The sequence below is a fragment of the Aulonocara sp. 'chitande type north' Nkhata Bay genome, linkage group LG2 (assembly GCF_057382095.1).
Source record: "Aulonocara sp. 'chitande type north' Nkhata Bay isolate Kocher_YH1m ecotype deep benthic linkage group LG2, A_spYH_male_GT1.1, whole genome shotgun sequence".
NCBI lineage: Eukaryota > Metazoa > Chordata > Actinopteri > Cichliformes > Cichlidae > Aulonocara > Aulonocara sp. 'chitande type north' Nkhata Bay.
In genome coordinates, this window is record NC_141345.1 from 26,674,740 (window position 1) to 26,693,608 (window position 18,869).

Sequence of the window (18,869 nt, forward strand, 5' to 3'; positions counted from 1 at the left end):
ATGTAACAATCATTTCCATCAAATCTGACTTTTTATATCAAGTGTGCATGGATTTTTTAAATGTAAAATTGTGGTTTCAGATAATAAAATTTTTTAAATAAAGCATTCCAAACCATGAAGTTACATAAAGTAGTGGCTCAGACACATTCACATTCTAGTGACCAGTGCTGTTTCCAAATTAGTTTCATCTTCAACAAATCTAAAATTATTTTGACCAAGACTATTTATTAGAAAAAGTCAGGTTTCACATTTTCAGAGGCATTTTCTAGCCAATCCTTACAGTGTATGTACAAAGGAAATGGCATTTTAAGCAGTGATTGATTAGAAAATAACACATGTTGAATTAACACAAAAAATTACAAAAAGTGAAGATTACAGTTGGGTGTGACCTGATTAAAGCATCCATAGATACAGGCCAGACTCATCTAGTCCACTTGTGGGACCAGAAATAATAGATAATCAGATAACTGAGGTTAGATTGATAGAGGCTGTGATGATCACTGGCACTCCTTTTGGCTCTTTTAAACGCAGGGTTCTCCTCATCATGATGAACTGTCAGCTTAGGTCTTTAAGGGAAACTTGATGGATTCAAGGAGATTTATTGTCATTCGCATCACATGTTTACATGAGGTGGAACCTCATGTACACATGGTCCCGGAGCAAGAAGAAACAGTATTTTAAATTGTAAGTAAATTAATAGTTAAAAAAACAAATACAATTACCAGTTGGGAGAATAGATATAGAAATGTAGGTATAAATATAGGTATAGATACTTTAGCAGCAAACGGGCATAATGACCAGCATTGATAAAGTGACGGTGTCAGTAAGTGTCTTATTGTAAACTGTGATGTAATCCAGTTGCAGTACAGAAGGTAAACCAAAATACCCAAGGTATGTGTAGCTCTCTCTCTCTTCTGTGAACATGATGATCCATATACAGTGGAAGTCCCCAGTGAGCTGTTTATTACATTTATCAATCCCATTCTCCTTTGCCTTAAAACTATTGCACAAAAACACTTTTCCTTCTATGGGCTTCTCACAACAGCAGTTATGAGTGTACTTTAATGAGCAGATAATAATTTTATTGCAGCCCGGAAATACTTCCAGGCACTAAGTGTACTGAGTGTATCCTTGACTATCATAGAGCTCACACTAATTAGAACATTGCTTAACATATTTTTTTTCCATCAGTGAGATCCGCCTGTGGATCGCAGCTTGTACTCTGGCTTGCAGAGTACAACAGTCAGACTGAAATCAGGAACATAACGGTGCATGATAACTGTGCAAACATTTTAAATACACAGCCAGTGGTGGGAGGTAAAAAGCTGATCTTAATTTGCCTTTTTGTCAAGAACTTTGACAAGACAGTAATCTAAAAGGAGACGAATTGCACAGTGAGAGATTTTGCTAAGGCAGCTGCAGTAAACTCTGACACATGCTCTCTATCTTTCTCTCTTTCTCTGCCAACTGTAAACATCCTTTGATTGAGAGTATCACTCTTTCCTGATTCCAACCAGTCAGATTTTGGCACTACTCTCTGCTGCTGTCAGCTGTCATTTAGGTGTCAGATCAAGGAGGGACGCACGTCTCCTTCACACAATTCACCTCCAGGTTTTATCAGTGTCTTCTCACTGATTACATCACACCCACTCACATCTTCATCATTGTTCTTCACCCCTACTGTACCTCTCAAATGTGTAGCCTTGTTGAGTATATGTGGTAAAATCTAGTGAACACTTGACTCTACTTACACTTCAACTGTTACTCATTGTGGATGTTTACCCTAAAAAACTTTCTGTTACTTGAGTCTCCTTAGACTGAATGCTTCCACCCCCTAAACTACTATAAAGTTAAATGCATACAATGTGTTTGTTTTAGTCCAAGACCTACTTCAACTTCACTACAATTTGGCTGCTATCTTGTAGAGACCAACTACATGCGGATTTCTTGACTGTTTCCATATTACAGGCAAAACAAAACAAAACATGTTTTAAACTTTTAAAAATTAATATAAAAGTAAATGGAAATAAAAGTCATAAACTACAAACTGTAAAATAGCATCTACCAGCACAGGTCATTTGCCAGCTTAGGGCAGACTGTAGTAGGCTGGCGTCAAGTAGTAACAGCGCCAACAGGCTTGTGTATAAAGGCACAGAAAGCTAGAAAAGGTTTATGTCTTTATTATACAATCATATACCCTAGTAATGTAGGAGCTGTTTTAAACAGCTGTTTTAAATCATCTAGTGGCATGTAAATAAAATAAAGACATGCCAACTTAAGGATAGTAGATTGTTTTATCCTCCATGATTTATTCCCTTGTTATAAAGACCTCAGACAATATTTGAAATTAATCCTTTATTATTGCAAAACAAACAACTGTCTTTTGAAGACATGCCCGATGAATGAGAGATGTTGTCAGGATAAAGCACACAGTGCTGCTCGTGCGCCTGTGTGTGTGTTTGGGGATGTCCTTCCATGCGTCAGTGCCTTGCGAAGCTGCAAAGCTGATTTCAGAGCTGAAGAATTCAATACACTATGTTTAGCGTGTATCGCACGGTGTCACTGTTGACCACTAGAGCACACTACCACACTACTCTTCTTCTCTGAAGTCATGACACACCCATTTGTAAAGGCAAAGGACTGGTTTCTTAAATGGGCGCTTATGATTATTTACACACAGAACCTTAATTCATTCTTGTCTATTGTTTTTCTGGATTTTTTTTTTTTTGCAAAGATACTCTGTGAAATCTTAAGAATCACAGACATAAAACGGCTTTTAGGATCTGGCTTATTTTTTTCCTGCAAAGGAAAGGATGAGATTTTGCATTGCCGTCTTTGTCTTGTGTGCAACATGGCCAGCCGCTTTGTCGGTGACACGGTACTCCATACCCGAGGAGAAGGAAAGGGGATCTGTTGTGGCTAATCTGGCTGCAGATCTGGGACTTGAGCCAGGAGGTTTGGCGCAACGAGAGGTAAAACTTGATATTTTTTCCAACAAAAAATACCTAGATTTTAACAAAAAGACGGGCGAACTGTACATCGTAGAAAAAATGGACAGGGAATATCTTTGTCCGGCGAAACCCGCGTCCTGCTTTTTAAAGCTCGATGTGATCATAGAAAGCCCCTTACGTATCTTCAACATCGAGCTTGGAATAACGGACATAAACGATAACGCTCCACATTTCCGACGGGACAGAGTAGAGCTCGACGTTTCAGAATCTGCAACGCCGGGCGAGAGGTTCTCCCTGCCCAACGGCGTGGATCCAGATGTTGGTATAAATACAATTAAAACGTACAAACTCAGTGTTAGCGAACACTTCACAATCGAAATTCAGACAGGTAGCGACGGAACTCAGTATGTAGACTTGGTGTTGACCAAATCGTTGGATAGAGAACAGACTGCTGTTCATAATTTAATATTAACTGCAGTGGATGGCGGTGTCCCGGTGCGCTCTGGCACTGCTAATATTATTGTAAGAGTACAGGACACAAACGATAATCCCCCACGGTTTGATAAGCAGACTTATACAATTAACATGACGGAAAACACCCCAATAGGGACCTTAGTGATGAAGCTAAACGCCTCGGACCTTGACGAGGGTTTGAATTCAGAGATTGTGTACTCATTCACCCTTTACACGTCGGAGAAAACACAAGAGGTGTTTTCACTGAATCATAACACTGGAGAGATAACTGTGAAAGGAACTATAGACTATGAAGATATGAAATTCTATGAGATGCACATAGAGGCCAGAGACAAAGGCACGCATCCCTTGCTTGGTCAGTGCAAAGTGGTCGTTAATGTGAAGGACATGAATGATAATTATCCGGAAATCATCATACAGTCTGTTAAAAACACAGTGGAGGAGAACGTAGCAGTAGGAAGTGTTATTGCACTTGTAGATATAAGTGATAGAGACACGGGGGATAACGGAAAAGTAAGCTTGACTATACATCGACCCATGCCCTTTACAATTAACACATCTTCAGATCGACCCATGCATTACAAGCTCATTGTGTCCGAGCCTTTAGATCGCGAAACAGTACCTGAATATGACATTACTCTAATTGTAACAGACGCAGGGATGCCACCTTTATCTGATAATGAAACAATAACTGTCCATCTGCTGGATGTTAATGACAATGCGCCACAGTTCCCCCAGTCATTTTATACTATACGTGTCATGGAGAATAACGCACCTGGGGCCTTGCTCAGCTCACTCACTGCCTTTGACCCCGACCTCCATGAAAACCAGTATCTAGTTTATTTCATAATAGAGAAGGAGATAGCTAACACATCCATGTCTATGCTGTTCTCCATCAATCCAGAGAACGGTAATCTTTACGCACTCAAAACCTTTGATTATGAGATTGAGAAGGAGTTTCTGTTCCACATCGAGGCCAGAGACTCTGGCTCTCCTCCTCTCAGCAGTAACGTGACCGTCCACATCATTATTGTGGACCAGAACGACAATGCTCCAGTTATTGTGTCTCCGTGGCGTGCACAAGGCTCTGTGGTGGAGGAAAAGATCCCCAGATCCACTGATAAAGGATCCCTGGTTGCCAAGGTGATAGCCTTAGACACTGACTCTGTGCACAACTCTCGGATCACCTACCAGTTTCTACAGGTGACTGACGCCACCTTGTTTAGTCTGGACCAATACAATGGAGAGATCCGGACTATGAGGATGTTCAGTTACAGAGATCCACGCCACCAGAGACTGGTTGTTGTTGCCAAGGACAACGGAGAGCCTGCTCTCTCTGCTACAGTCACCATCAAGCTGACCACAATGGAGACTGCTGTTAAAGCCTACTCTGACATGACTGAGGAGCCTCTGGAATATGACATCTTCTCAGACATCAACCTGTATTTGGTCATCGGTCTGGGCTCGGTGTCATTTCTGCTGCTCATCACCATATTGGTCACCATCGTGATCAAGTGTCAGAAACCCAAGCCCAGCAAAGCAGCTCCTCCCTCCAGGAACAGTGTGATCAGTGAGAGGAACTCCACCATCGCAGACTCCACTCTGGTCTCCAACGATGCCTACTGGTACAGTCTGTTTCTAGCAGAGACCAGGAAAGGAAAGCTGGTGGTTAGACAGCCTCTGCCAAAGGGCTCCAGGTACATTGTGTCCAGCATACCGAGAGGGACAGGACTGACAGACACTAGTGACTCAGCAGCTTCTACTCTGCAGGTGAGAGTTCAGTGTCGATATTTGTATTTATGTTCATGATTTTTTATATTCATTATTCATTCATCATATACAGTAGACTCCTTCCACAATGTAAAAGTTCAGGAGTGATTTACTGTTATTTAAGCTCATTAATAGTATTATAGTATTTCTAAATATATATCTATATATATATATCTATATATATAAATATCTATCTATCTATCTATCTATCTATCTATCTATCTATCTATCTATCTATCTATCTATCTATCTATCTATCTATCTATATATATATATATATATATATATATATATATATATATAAATTGAAATTTATTACAGAATGTTCGGAGAAACATTCAAAATCTCTGATATAATATTATATATTACCGGTGTCGCTGTTCCGTTAGTAAAAGGTGGAACTACGAACGTAACCAGCATTCACTGTGGAAGTCGGGATACGACCAGAAAGCTCAGTGGTGCTGAAATTGCAATGCGAAAAGACGTGTGGCCATTTTACTACGGGAACAACGTAGCGGGAAAATTTTTGTGTGAAAATATTTGTGTTCAAATCCGTTACAGGAAATTTTTATATCATTGGAAAGTAAAGAATATCGTTTAAAGTGCTGCAAGTCCGTGAACAACAAAGGGTTCCTCATAACAATGGAGTCAGAGAAATGGTACGTGCTGTTCATTGCTCTTCTGTTTTCGATTGTGTGTCAGATATCGGGTTCAGTAACTCATTATTCGATGCCCGAAGAAATCAAAGAAGGATCCGTCGTGGCTAATCTCGCCACCGATCTCAGTCTGGATATTAAATCACTGAATCAGAGGAAGATGCGTCTTGATATCATCGCGAACAAGAAATATCTGGATGTGAACAAAGACACTGGTGAGCTGTATGTTGTTGAGAAGATTGACAGGGAAAATATTTGCACCACCAAGTCGTCAGCGTCTTGCTATCTTAGACTGGAGGTTATATTAGAAAACCCTTTACGAATATTTAATATAGAAGTAGAAATTCTTGATATGAACGACAACGCCCCACAATTTCGAAGAGACGCCATACATTTGGATATATCTGAAGCGACGCCAAGAGGAGAAAGATTTTCTCTGAGTAATGCAGTCGATCCTGATGTAGGGTCCAATTCAGTGAAAACCTATCATTTGAGTGAAAGTGAATATTTTAATATAGAAGTTCAGACCGGAAGAGATGGAACAAAATTTGCGGATTTGATCTTAAAACAGACATTAGATCGAGAGCAGCAGGCTGTTCATAATTTGATACTTACAGCTGTAGATGGAGGAACACCCGCTCGTTCTGGCACTGCCAGTGTTATTGTTCATGTTCTGGACACAAATGACAATCCACCTGCCTTTGAAAAAGAAAATCTTAGTGTTAAAATATTGGAAAACTCTCCAATTGGAAGTCTTGTTGTTGATCTTAATGCAACAGACTTAGATGAAGGATCAAATTCTGATATAACATATTCATACAGTTTATATACATCAGAAAAAACACAGGAGACATTTAATCTGAATCCAGCCACTGGTGAAATTACAGTTAAGGGAGTGCTGAACTATGAAGATTTCAGGATTTATGATATGGAAGTTATAGCTGCTGATAAAGGAGCCACCAGTTTAACAGGACAATGCACCATAAAGATTCTAGTTGAAGACATGAATGATAATCATCCAGAAATATCAATTAAATCATTTCAGAGTCCAGTGACTGAAAACATCGAGTTAGACACAGTGATAGCTGTAGTTAGTGTCAGTGATAAAGATTCAGGTGATAATGGAATAGTTGATCTTCGTGTTCCAGATAATATGCCTTTCAAACTGAGGGAGTCCTCTGATAACTATTATGAATTAGTAGTGTCGGAGCCATTAGACCGTGAGAAGGTGTCAGAATATGACATCACTTTCACTGTGACAGACAGAGGCTCTCCTCCTTTATCTGACAATGAAACTATGACTTTAGAGCTGCTGGATGTTAATGACAATGTCCCACAGTTCCCCCAGTCGTTTTATACTATACGTGTCATGGAGAATAACGCACCTGGGGCCTTGCTCAGCTCACTCACTGCCTTTGACCCCGACCTCCATGAAAACCAGTATCTAGTTTATTTCATAATAGAGAAGGAGATAGCCAACACATCCATGTCCATGCTGTTCTCCATCAATCCAGAGAACGGTAATCTTTACGCACTCAAAACCTTTGATTATGAGATTGAGAAGGAGTTTCTGTTCCACATTGAGGCCAGAGACTCTGGATCTCCTCCTCTCAGCAGTAACGTGACCGTCCACATCATTATTGTGGACCAGAACGACAATGCTCCGGTTATTGTGTCTCCGTGGCGTGCACACGGCTCTGTGGTGGAGGAAAAGATCCCCAGATCCACTGATAAAGGCTCCCTGGTTGCCAAGGTGATAGCCTTAGACACTGACTCTGTGCACAACTCTCGGATCACCTACCAGTTTCTACAGGTGACTGACGCCACCTTGTTTAGTCTGGACCAATACAATGGAGAGATCCGGACTATGAGGATGTTCAGTTACAGAGATCCACGCCACCAGAGACTGGTTGTTGTTGCCAAGGACAACGGAGAGCCTGCTCTCTCTGCTACAGTCACCATCAAGCTGACCACAATGGAGACTGCTGTTAAAGCCTACTCTGACATGACTGAGGAGCCTCTGGAATATGACATCTTCTCAGACATCAACCTGTATTTGGTCATCGGTCTGGGCTCGGTGTCATTTCTGCTGCTCATCACCATATTGGTCACCATCGTGATCAAGTGTCAGAAACCCAAGCCCAGCAAAGCAGCTCCTCCCTCCAGGAACAGTGTGATCAGTGAGAGGAACTCCACCATCGCAGACTCCACTCTGGTCTCCAATGATGCCTACTGGTACAGTCTGTTTCTAGCAGAGACCAGGAAAGGAAAGCTGGTGGTTAGACAGCCTCTGCCAAAGGGCTCCAGATACATTGTGTCCAGCATACCAAGAGGGACAGGGCTGACAGACACAAGTGACTCAGCAGCTTCTACTCTGCAGGTAGGAATTTGATATACAGATAAGATATTTTACCTACATAACTGGAACATTAAAATTAATTACGATTATTTTTTCTATTTTCCGCTTTACCTTAATCCACAAAAAAAATTCAGTGAATTATTCAAAAATCTCATAAATTATCATGAGGTACCACTATCAAATGCACTACTTAGTACATAACCAACATAGCAATAATCCATCATCATGATTTAGCAGCTTTTAATTGTGTTCAGGTCTTGTCCTCAAAAGTCAAGTCTGCAGTTTAAAGAACAATCTAAAAACCTGTGTTTTAATAGCAGTATAAATAATGTATATTTAATAAATGAAATGCAGTATTTAGGATCCACAAAGCTTAACTTCTTCATGACTTATTCACGTTTATTGTTTTTTATATACTTTTTGCGTTAGTACTGTTAGCACAGTTTTTTTTTCTTATTTAACAATCAGTTTTAGGTGCGCCGTTATCTTCATGTTGTTAGAGTAACTTAATCTCAACTAACTTCTCTGGCTGTGTCCATTCTTTACAGCCATTTCCTCCCTGTTCTTGTTTTTGTGTAAATAAAATGTAATATCATGTATTTTCAATATTTTCCTGTGCATTCTGTATATGCAATATTGGCAACTCGTGCATTTATGATTAATACAATTGAGTACTTTATTATCTCTAATAATTTGTTTTTATCAGTGGTAAAGAGCGACTAGATTACTACGTCATCTAAAGTACCATGGTCATAAAGATATGGATAGAAAATCATTAGATCTATAATGAGACATTATGCAAAGTTAATGATAACTCGAAGTGCTACCATATTTGAAAATCGTCTGCAGCATTTTAGTGGTATCTCGTTTTATAATGCAGTAATCGTGAGGTCATTACGGTTCATTGCTTTGACTGGTGGATTGTGTCTGAAATTTGATTGTTTTTTCAGCAATAATCAATTTGAACTGATTACATTTAGTAAATGTCACCTTTTATGTTTTGGGACCACCATTAACGGTATCCAGGTCCGTGTGTAGTAAAAACAAAAATATATGCAAAAATCAACGAAAATCAAGAATAATTTGAAGACGTGTGGTGTTCATTGTGGCTCAAAGGCTCCGACAAAATCTCAGGGGTGGCGCTATTCTATCAGTAAATTGCAAAGCAAAGAACGTAAAAGCAGAAAAGCGTGATGGTCTTCGCACGTTTAGAAGCAAGAGGACAGCGTCGTAGTGCTGAAACTCCGCTGCGAAACGCGCTGGCTAAGATTTAAGTTTAAATGTGCTTTGGAATTCATACAATGTGTATTTGGCTCGAAAGAAACAGGGGAAGTTTTTTTTAAATGAATATTGCTAGAAACAAACATTATATCGTTAGAAGTATGATGAACTCCCATACAAGACGGGTTTCCAGAACAATGGAGTCTTACGAGAGGTACGTGATCCTCGCTATAATTTTTTCTTTTGCCCGGTACACATCGGCCTCAGTGACTCATTATTCAATACCAGAAGAAATGAAAGAAGGATCCGTCGTGGCTAATCTCGCCACCGATCTGACCCTGGATCTTAAAACACTGAATCAGAGGAAGATGCGTCTTGATATCATCGGGAACAAGAAATATCTGGATGTGAACAAAGAGACTGGTGAGCTGTATGTTGTTGAAAAGATCGACAGGGAATACATTTGCAATACCAAGTCCTCTTGCTATCTAAAATTAGAGGTTATACTAGACAACCCAGTAAGAATATTTAATATAGAAGTAGAAATTCTTGATATAAACGACAACGCCCCACAATTTCGAAGAGACGCCATACATTTGGATATATCTGAAGCGACGGCAAGAGGAGAGAGATTTTCTCTGAGTAATGCAGTCGATCCTGATGTTGGATCCAATTCAGTGAAAACATACCATTTGAGTGAAAGTGAATTTTTTAACATAGAAGTTCAGACCGGAAGAGATGGATCGAAGTTTGCGGATTTGATCTTGAAAAAGACTTTAGATCGGGAGCAGCAGCCTGTTCATAATTTGATACTCACAGCTGTAGATGGAGGAACACCTGCTCGCTCTGGCACTGCCAGTGTTATTGTACGAGTTTTAGATACAAATGATAACGCACCCACCTTTGATAAAGAAAATCTGAATGTAAAGGTAATGGAAAACTCTCCGATTGGAAGTCTTGTTGTTGATCTTAATGCAACAGACTTAGATGAAGGATCAAATTATGATATAACATATTCATACAGTTTATATACATCAGAAAAAACACAGGAGACATTTAATCTGAATCCTGCCACTGGTGAAATTACAGTTAAGGGAGTGCTGAACTATGAAGATTTCAGGATTTATGATATGGAAGTTATAGCTGCTGATAAAGGAGCCACCAGTTTAACAGGACAATGCACCATAAAGATTCTAGTTGAAGACATGAATGATAATCACCCAGAAATATCAATTAAATCATTTCAGAGTCCAGTGACTGAAAACATCGAATTGGACACAGTGATAGCTGTAGTTAGTGTCAGTGATAAAGATTCAGGTGATAATGGAATAGTTGATCTTTATATTCCAGATAATATGCCTTTCAAACTGAGGGAGTCCTCTGATAACTATTATGAATTAGTAGTGTCGGAGCCATTAGACCGTGAGAAGGTGCCAGAATATGACATCACTTTCACTGTGACAGACAGAGGCTCTCCTCCTTTATCTGACAATGAAACTATGACTTTAGAGCTGCTGGATGTTAATGATAATGTCCCACAGTTCCCCCAGTCATTTTATACTATACGTGTCATGGAGAATAACGCACCTGGGGCCTTGCTCAGCTCACTCACTGCCTTTGACCCCGACCTCCATGAAAACCAGTATCTAGTTTATTTCATAATAGAGAAGGAGATAGCCAACACATCCATGTCCATGCTGTTCTCCATCAATCCAGAGAACGGTAAACTTTACGCACTCAAAACCTTTGATTATGAGATTGAGAAGGAGTTTCTGTTCCACATCGAGGCCAGAGACTCTGGATCTCCTCCTCTCAGCAGTAACGTGACCGTCCACATCATTATTGTGGACCAGAACGACAATGCTCCTGTTATTGTGTCACCATGGCGTGCACACGGCTCTGTGGTGGAGGAAAAGATCCCCAGATCCACTGATAAAGGATCCCTGATTGCAAAGGTGATAGCCTTAGATACAGACTCTGTGCACAACTCTCGGATCACCTACCAGTTTCTACAGGTGACTGACGCCACCTTGTTCAGTCTGGACCAATACAATGGAGAGATCCGGACTATGAGGATGTTCAGTTACAGAGATCCACGCCACCAGAGACTTGTTGTTGTTGCCAAGGACAATGGAGAGCCTGCTCTCTCTGCTACAGTCACCATCAAGCTGACCACAATGGAGACTGCTGTTAAAGCCTACTCTGACATGACTGAGGAGCCTCTGGAATATGACATCTTCTCAGACATCAACCTGTATTTGGTCATCGGTCTGGGCTCGGTGTCATTTCTGCTGCTCATCACCATATTGGTCACCATCGTGATCAAGTGTCAGAAACCCAAGCCCAGCAAAGCAGCTCCTCCCTCCAGGAACAGTGTGATCAGTGAGAGGAACTCCACCATCGCAGACTCCACTCTGGTCTCCAATGATGCCTACTGGTACAGTCTGTTTCTAGCAGAGACCAGGAAAGGAAAGTTGGTGGTTAGACAGCCTCTGCCAAAAGGCTCCAGGTACATTGTGTCCAGCATACCGAGAGGGACAGGGCTGACAGACACTAGTGACTCAGCAGCTTCTACTCTACAGGTAAGAATATAATAAACAGATATATTTTTCTTCGTTTTCCCCCCAAATTATTAACATTGATGGTTTCTCATTCATTGTTTCTTTTATGTCTGGGGGCTAATTAACAAAAATAAGTGAGGTCATGAACAAACTTTTTCATTATCTTAAAAAGAACCTGGAGTCAATCAGTCACACCTGACAATACAAGAAATAAATTAAAATATTCATAACTTATCTTCATGCCAAGCATTTCAAAACATTATAAAATCCAAAAGGTGGCGCTGTTTGGTCAAGAACAGCTCAGACCATAACGTCATGACTGTGTGTCGTCGCCATTATTGGTCATAGTAAGAGAAGCGACAGTTTCCAGGTCCCGAAACACCCCCGTTCAACGCGTCTTGCTCATTTTACCCTGGGATATAGCTGGGAGTGAATCGGCTGCATATTTTTTAATCAAGGAGGGAAGAGAAATACTGAAAACTGCTATACACGTACAGTATATCGCTTGAAATGCAGTGAAACCTTAAATAACGGGAAAAACGGGTCCCACGCAACAATGAAGTCATTTAAGAGGTATGTTCTGCTCGCCGTTATTTTTAGTTCTGTTCATAGCGTACGGGCCTCAGTGACTCATTACTCCATACCCGAAGAAATGAAGGAAGGGTCAGTTGTTGCTAACCTTGCTACTGATCTCAGCCTAGACGTTAAATCACTCGGTAAGAGGAAGATGCGACTTGACCTTATCGCCAACAAAAAATATCTGGATGTGAACAAAGAGACTGGTGAGCTGTATGTTGTCGAGAAGATTGACAGGGAATATCTTTGTACACAAACGTTTACGGTGTGTTACTTAAAAATGGAAGTAATACTAGAAAATCCATTGAGAATATTTAATATTGAACTGGAAATTTTGGATATAAACGACAACGCCCCACAATTCCGAAGAGACGCCATACACTTGGATATATCTGAATCAACGCCTACAGGAGAAAGATTCTCTTTGAGCAATGCCGTTGATCCCGATGTGGGCAGCAATTTAGTGAAAACGTACCATTTAAGTGAAAGTGAACAATTTACAATTGAAGTTCAGACCGGAAGAGATGGATCGAAGTTTGCGGATTTGATCTTGAAACAAACATTAGATCGTGAGAAGCAGGCTGTTCATAACTTGATACTCACAGCTGTAGATGGAGGAAAACCTGCTCGTTCTGGCACTGCCAGTGTTATTGTTCATGTTTTAGACACAAATGACAATCCACCTATATTTGGTCAATCAGTCTATAATGTAAAAATAATGGAAAATTCTCCGATTGGAAGTCTTGTTATTGATCTTAATGCAACAGACTTAGATGAAGGATCAAATTCTGATATAACATATTCATACAGTTTATATACATCAGAAAAAACACAGGAGACATTTAATCTGAATCCTGCCACTGGTGAAATTACAGTTAAGGGAGTGCTGAACTATGAAGATTTCAGGATTTATGATATGGAAGTTATAGCTGCTGATAAAGGAGCCACCAGTTTAACAGGACAATGCACCATAAAGATTCTAGTTGAAGACATGAATGATAATCACCCAGAAATATCAATTAAATCATTTCAGAGTCCAGTGACTGAAAACATCGAGTTAGACACAGTGATAGCTGTAGTTAGTGTCAGTGATAAAGATTCAGGTGATAATGGAATAGTTGATCTTCATATTCCAGATAATATGCCTTTCAAACTGAGGGAGTCCTCTGATAACTATTTTGAATTAGTAGTGTCAGAGCCATTAGACCGTGAGAAGGTGCCAGAATATGACATCACTTTCACTGTGACAGACAGAGGCTCTCCTCCTTTATCTGACAATGAAACTATGACTTTAGAGCTGCTCGATGTTAATGATAATGTCCCACAGTTCCCGCAGTCATTTTATACTATACGTGTCATGGAGAATAACGCACCTGGGGCCTTGCTCAGCTCACTCACTGCCTTTGACCCCGACCTCCATGAAAACCAGTATCTAGTTTATTTCATAATAGAGAAGGAGATAGCCAACACATCCATGTCCATGCTGTTCTCCATCAATCCAGAGAACGGTAATCTTTACGCACTCAAAACCTTTGATTATGAGATTGAGAAGGAATTTCTGTTCCACATCGAGGCCAGAGACTCTGGCTCTCCTCCTCTCAGCAGTAACGTGACCGTCCACATCATTATTGTGGACCAGAACGACAATGCTCCGGTTATTGTGTCTCCTTGGCGTGCACACGGCTCTGTGGTGGAGGAAAAGATCCCCAGATCCACTGATAAAGGATCCCTGATTGCCAAGGTGATAGCGTTAGACACAGACTCTGTGCACAACTCTCGGATCACCTACCAGTTTCTACAGGTGACTGACGCCACCTTGTTCAGTCTGGACCAATACAATGGAGAGATCCGGACTATGAGGATGTTCAGTTACAGAGATCCACGCCACCAGAGACTTGTTGTTGTTGCCAAGGACAATGGAGAGCCTGCTCTCTCTGCTACAGTCACCATCAAGCTGACCACAATGGAGACTGCTGTTAAAGCCTACTCTGACATGACTGAGGAGCCTCTGGAATATGACATCTTCTCAGACATCAACCTGTATTTGGTCATCGGTCTGGGCTCGGTGTCATTTCTGCTGCTCATCACTATATTGGTCACCATCGTGATCAAGTGTCAGAAACCCAAGCCCAGCAAAGCAGCTCCTCCCTCCAGGAACAGTGTGATCAGTGAGAGGAACTCCACCATCGCAGACTCCACTCTGGTCTCCAACGATGCCTACTGGTACAGTCTGTTTCTAGCAGAGACCAGGAAAGGAAAGCTGGTGGTTAGACAGCCTCTGCCAAAGGGCTCCAGATACATTGTGTCCAGCATACCAAGAGGGACAGGACTGACAGACACTAGTGACTCAGCAGCTTCTACTCTGCAGGTAGGAATTTGATATACAGATAAGATATTTTACCTACATAAATGGAACATTTAAATTAATTACGATTATTTTTTCTATTTTCTCCTTTACCTTAATCCACAAAAAAATTCAGTGAATTATTCAAAAATCTCATAAATTATCATGAGGTACCACTATCAAATGCACTACTTAGTACATAACCAACATAGCAATAATCCATCATCATGATTTAGCAGCTTTTAATTGTGTTCAGGTCTTGTCCTCAAAAGTCAAGTCTGCAGTTTAAAGAACAATCTAAAAACCTGTGTTTTAATAGCAGTATAACTAATGTATATTTAATAAATGAAATGCAGTATTTAGGATCCACAAAGCTTAACTTCTTCATGACTTATTCACGTTTATTGTTTTTTATATACTTTTTGCGTTAGTACTGTTAGCACAGTTTTTTTTTTCTTATTTAACAATCAGTTTTAGGTGCGCCGTTATCTTCATGTTGTTAGAGTAACTTAATCTCAACTAACTTCTCTGGCTGTGTCCATTCTTTACAGCCATTTCCTCCCTGTTCTTGTTTTTGTGTAAATAAAATGTAATATCATGTATTTTCAATATTTTCCTGTGCATTCTGTATATGCAATATTGGCAACTCGTGCATTTATGATTAATACAATTGAGTACTTTATTATCTCTAATAATTTGTTTTTATCAGTGGTAAAGAGCGACTAGATTACTACGTCATCTAAAGTACCATGGTCATAAAGATATGGATAGAAAATCATTAGATCTATAATGAGACATTATGCAAAGTTAATGATAACTCGAAGTGCTACCATATTTGAAAATCGTCTGCAGCATTTTAGTGGTATCTCGTTTTATAATGCAGTAATCGTGAGGTCATTACGGTTCATTGCTTTGACTGGTGGATTGTGTCTGAAATTTGATTGTTTTTTCAGCAATAATCAATTTGAACTGATTACATTTAGTAAATGTCACCTTTTATGTTTTGGGACCACCATTAACGGTATCCAGGTCCGTGTGTAGTAAAAACAAAAATATATGCAAAAATCAACGAAAATCAAGAATAATTTGAAGACGTGTGGTGTTCATTGTGGCTCAAAGGCTCCGACAGAATCTCAGGGGTGGCGCTATTCTATCAGTAAATTGCAAAGCAAAGAACGTAAAAGCAGAAAAGCGTGATGGTCTTCGCACGTTTAGAAGCAAGAGGACAGCGTCGTAGTGCTGAAACTCCGCTGCGAAAAGCGCTGGCCAAGATTTAAGTTTAAATGTGCTTTGGAATTCATACAATGTGTATTTAGCTCGAAAGAAACAGGGGAATTTTTTTAAATGAATATTGCTAAAAACAAACATTATATCGTTTGAAGTATGATGAACTCCCATACAAGACGGGTTTCCAGAACAATGGAGTCTTACGAGAGGTACGTGATCCTCGCTATAATTTTTTCTGTTGCTCGGTACACATCGGCCTCAGTGACTCATTATTCAATACCGGAAGAAATGAAAGAAGGATCCGTCGTGGCTAATCTCGCCACCGACCTCGGGCTGGATGTGAAAACACTGAATCAGAGGAAGATGCGTCTTGATATCATCGCGAACAAGAAATATCTGGATGTGAACAAAGAGACTGGTGAGCTGTATGTTGTTGAGAAGATTGACAGGGAACATATTTGCCCTTTTAAGTTATCAGCATCTTGCTATCTAAAATTAGAGGTTATACTAGATAACCCAGTAAGAATATTTAATATAGAAGTAGAAATTCTTGATATGAACGACAACGCCCCACAATTTCGAAGAGACGCCATACATTTGGATATATCTGAAGCGACGGCAAGAGGAGAAAGATTTTCTTTGAGTAATGCAGTCGATCCTGATGTTGGATCCAATTCAGTGAAAACATACCATTTGAGTGAAAGTGAATGTTTTAATATAGAAGTTCAGACCGGAAGAGATGGATCGAAGTTTGCGGATTTGATCTTGAAAAAGACTTTAGACCGAGAGGAGAAACCTGTTCACAATTTGATACTCACAGCTGTAGATGGAGGAACACCTGCTCGCTCTGGCACTGCCAGTGTTATTGTACGAGTTTTAGATACAAATGATAACGCACCCACCTTTGATGAAGAGAATCTGAATGTAAAGGTAATTGAAAATTCTCCGATTGGAAGTCTTGTTGTTGATCTTAATGCAACAGACTTAGATGAAGGATCAAATTCTGATATAACATATTCATACAGTTTATATACATCAGAAAAAACACAGGAGACATTTAATCTGAATCCTGCCACTGGTGAAATTACAGTTAAGGGAGTGCTGAACTATGAAGATTTCAGGATTTATGATATGGAAGTTATAGCTGCTGATAAAGGAGCCACCAGTTTAACAGGACAATGCACCATAAAGATTCTAGTAGAAGACATGAATGATAATCATCCAGAAATATCAATTAAATCATTTCAGAGTCCAGTGACTGAAAACATCGAGTTAGACACAGTGATAGCTGTAGTTAGTGTCAGTGATAAAGATTCAGGTGATAATGGAATAGTTGATCTTCGTGTTCCAGATAATATGCCTTTCAAACTGAGGGAGTCCTCTGATAACTATTATGAATTAGTAGTGTCGGAGCCATTAGACCGTGAGAAGGTGCCAGAATATGACATCACTTTCACTGTGACAGACAGAGGCTCTCCTCCTTTATCTGACAATGAAACTATGACTTTAGAGCTGCTGGATGTTAATGATAATGTCCCACAGTTCCCCCAGTCATTTTATACTATACGTGTCATGGAGAATAACGCACCTGGGGCCTTGCTCAGCTCACTCACTGCCTTTGACCCCGACCTCCATGAAAACCAGTATCTAGTTTATTTCATAATAGAGAAGGAGATAGCCAACACATCCATGTCCATGTTGTTCTCCATCAATCCAGAGAACGGTAATCTTTACGCACTCAAAACCTTTGATTATGAGATTGAGAAGGAGTTTCTGTTCCACATCGAGGCCAGAGACTCTGGCTCTCCTCCTCTCAGCAGTAACGTGACCGTCCACATCATTATTGTGGACCAGAACGACAATGCTCCAGTTATTGTGTCTCCGTGGCGTGCACACGGCTCTGTGGTGGAGGAAAAGATCCCCAGATCCACTGATAAAGGCTCCCTGGTTGCCAAGGTGATAGCCTTAGACACTGACTCTGTGCACAACTCTCGGATCACCTACCAGTTTCTACAGGTGACTGACGCCACCTTGTTTAGTCTGGACCAATACAATGGAGAGATCCGGACTATGAGGATGTTCAGTTACAGAGATCCACGCCACCAGAGACTGGTTGTTGTTGCCAAGGACAACGGAGAGCCTGCTCTCTCTGCTACAGTCACCATCAAGCTGACCACAATGGAGACTGCTGTTAAAGCCTACTCTGACATGACTGAGGAGCCTCTGGAATATGACATCTTCTCAGACATCAACCTGTATTTGGTCATCGGTCTGGGCTCGGTGTCATTTCTGCTGCTCATCACCATATTGGTCACCATCGTGATCAAGTGTCAGAAACCCAAGCCCAGCAAAGCAGCTCCTCCCTCCAGGAACAGTGTGATCAGTGAGAGGAACTCCACCATCGCAGACTCCACTCTGGTCTCCAACGATGCCTACTGGTACAGTCTGTTTCTAGCAGAGACCAGGAAAGGAAAGCTGGTGGTTAGACAGCCTCTGCCAAAGGGCTCCAGGTACATTGTGTCCAGCATACCGAGAGGGACAGGGCTGACAGACACTAGTGACTCAGCAGCTTCTACTCTGCAGGTAGGAATCCAGTGTTCGCCTTTGCAGTAATTTCTCTGCTTTATAAACCTTATTATTTGTATTTATAACATGTACAAAACAGCGGATTCTCGTTTTACATGCTATACTTTTTCAGGTAAATAAATATAATTGACTTTGGTAAAAATG

At 40.5% G+C, this 18,869-nt stretch overlaps 2 protein-coding genes and 2 pseudogenes across 2 annotated transcripts in view; all 4 read left to right on the forward strand.

Moving 5' to 3' along the window:
- The first annotated feature begins 2,607 nt into the window (after nucleotides 1-2,607).
- Nucleotides 2,608-8,243, forward strand: LOC147338005 (protocadherin gamma-A4-like). Its single transcript, XM_086309274.1, has 3 exons — nucleotides 2,608-5,201; nucleotides 5,898-6,066; nucleotides 7,000-8,243. Exons 1-3 carry the CDS (start codon nucleotides 2,814-2,816, stop codon nucleotides 8,241-8,243), a joined length of 3,801 nt encoding a protein of 1,266 aa, XP_086165400.1. The 5' UTR covers nucleotides 2,608-2,813.
- Nucleotides 8,244-8,347: 104 nt separating this feature from the next.
- On the forward strand, nucleotides 8,348-12,170 carry LOC147338006 (protocadherin alpha-C2 pseudogene; annotated as a pseudogene).
- A 184-nt stretch (nucleotides 12,171-12,354) lies between these two features.
- LOC147338007 (protocadherin alpha-C2-like) overlaps nucleotides 12,355-18,869 on the forward strand; it is a 35,974-nt gene continuing 29,459 nt past the window's right edge. Inside the window, exon 1 of the mRNA XM_086314126.1 lies at nucleotides 12,355-14,936. Coding sequence (XP_086170252.1) covers nucleotides 12,549-14,936 — 2,388 coding nt within the window. The 5' untranslated portion in view covers nucleotides 12,355-12,548. The remainder of the gene's footprint in view (nucleotides 14,937-18,869) is intronic.
- On the forward strand, nucleotides 16,206-18,767 carry LOC147338008 (protocadherin alpha-C2 pseudogene; annotated as a pseudogene).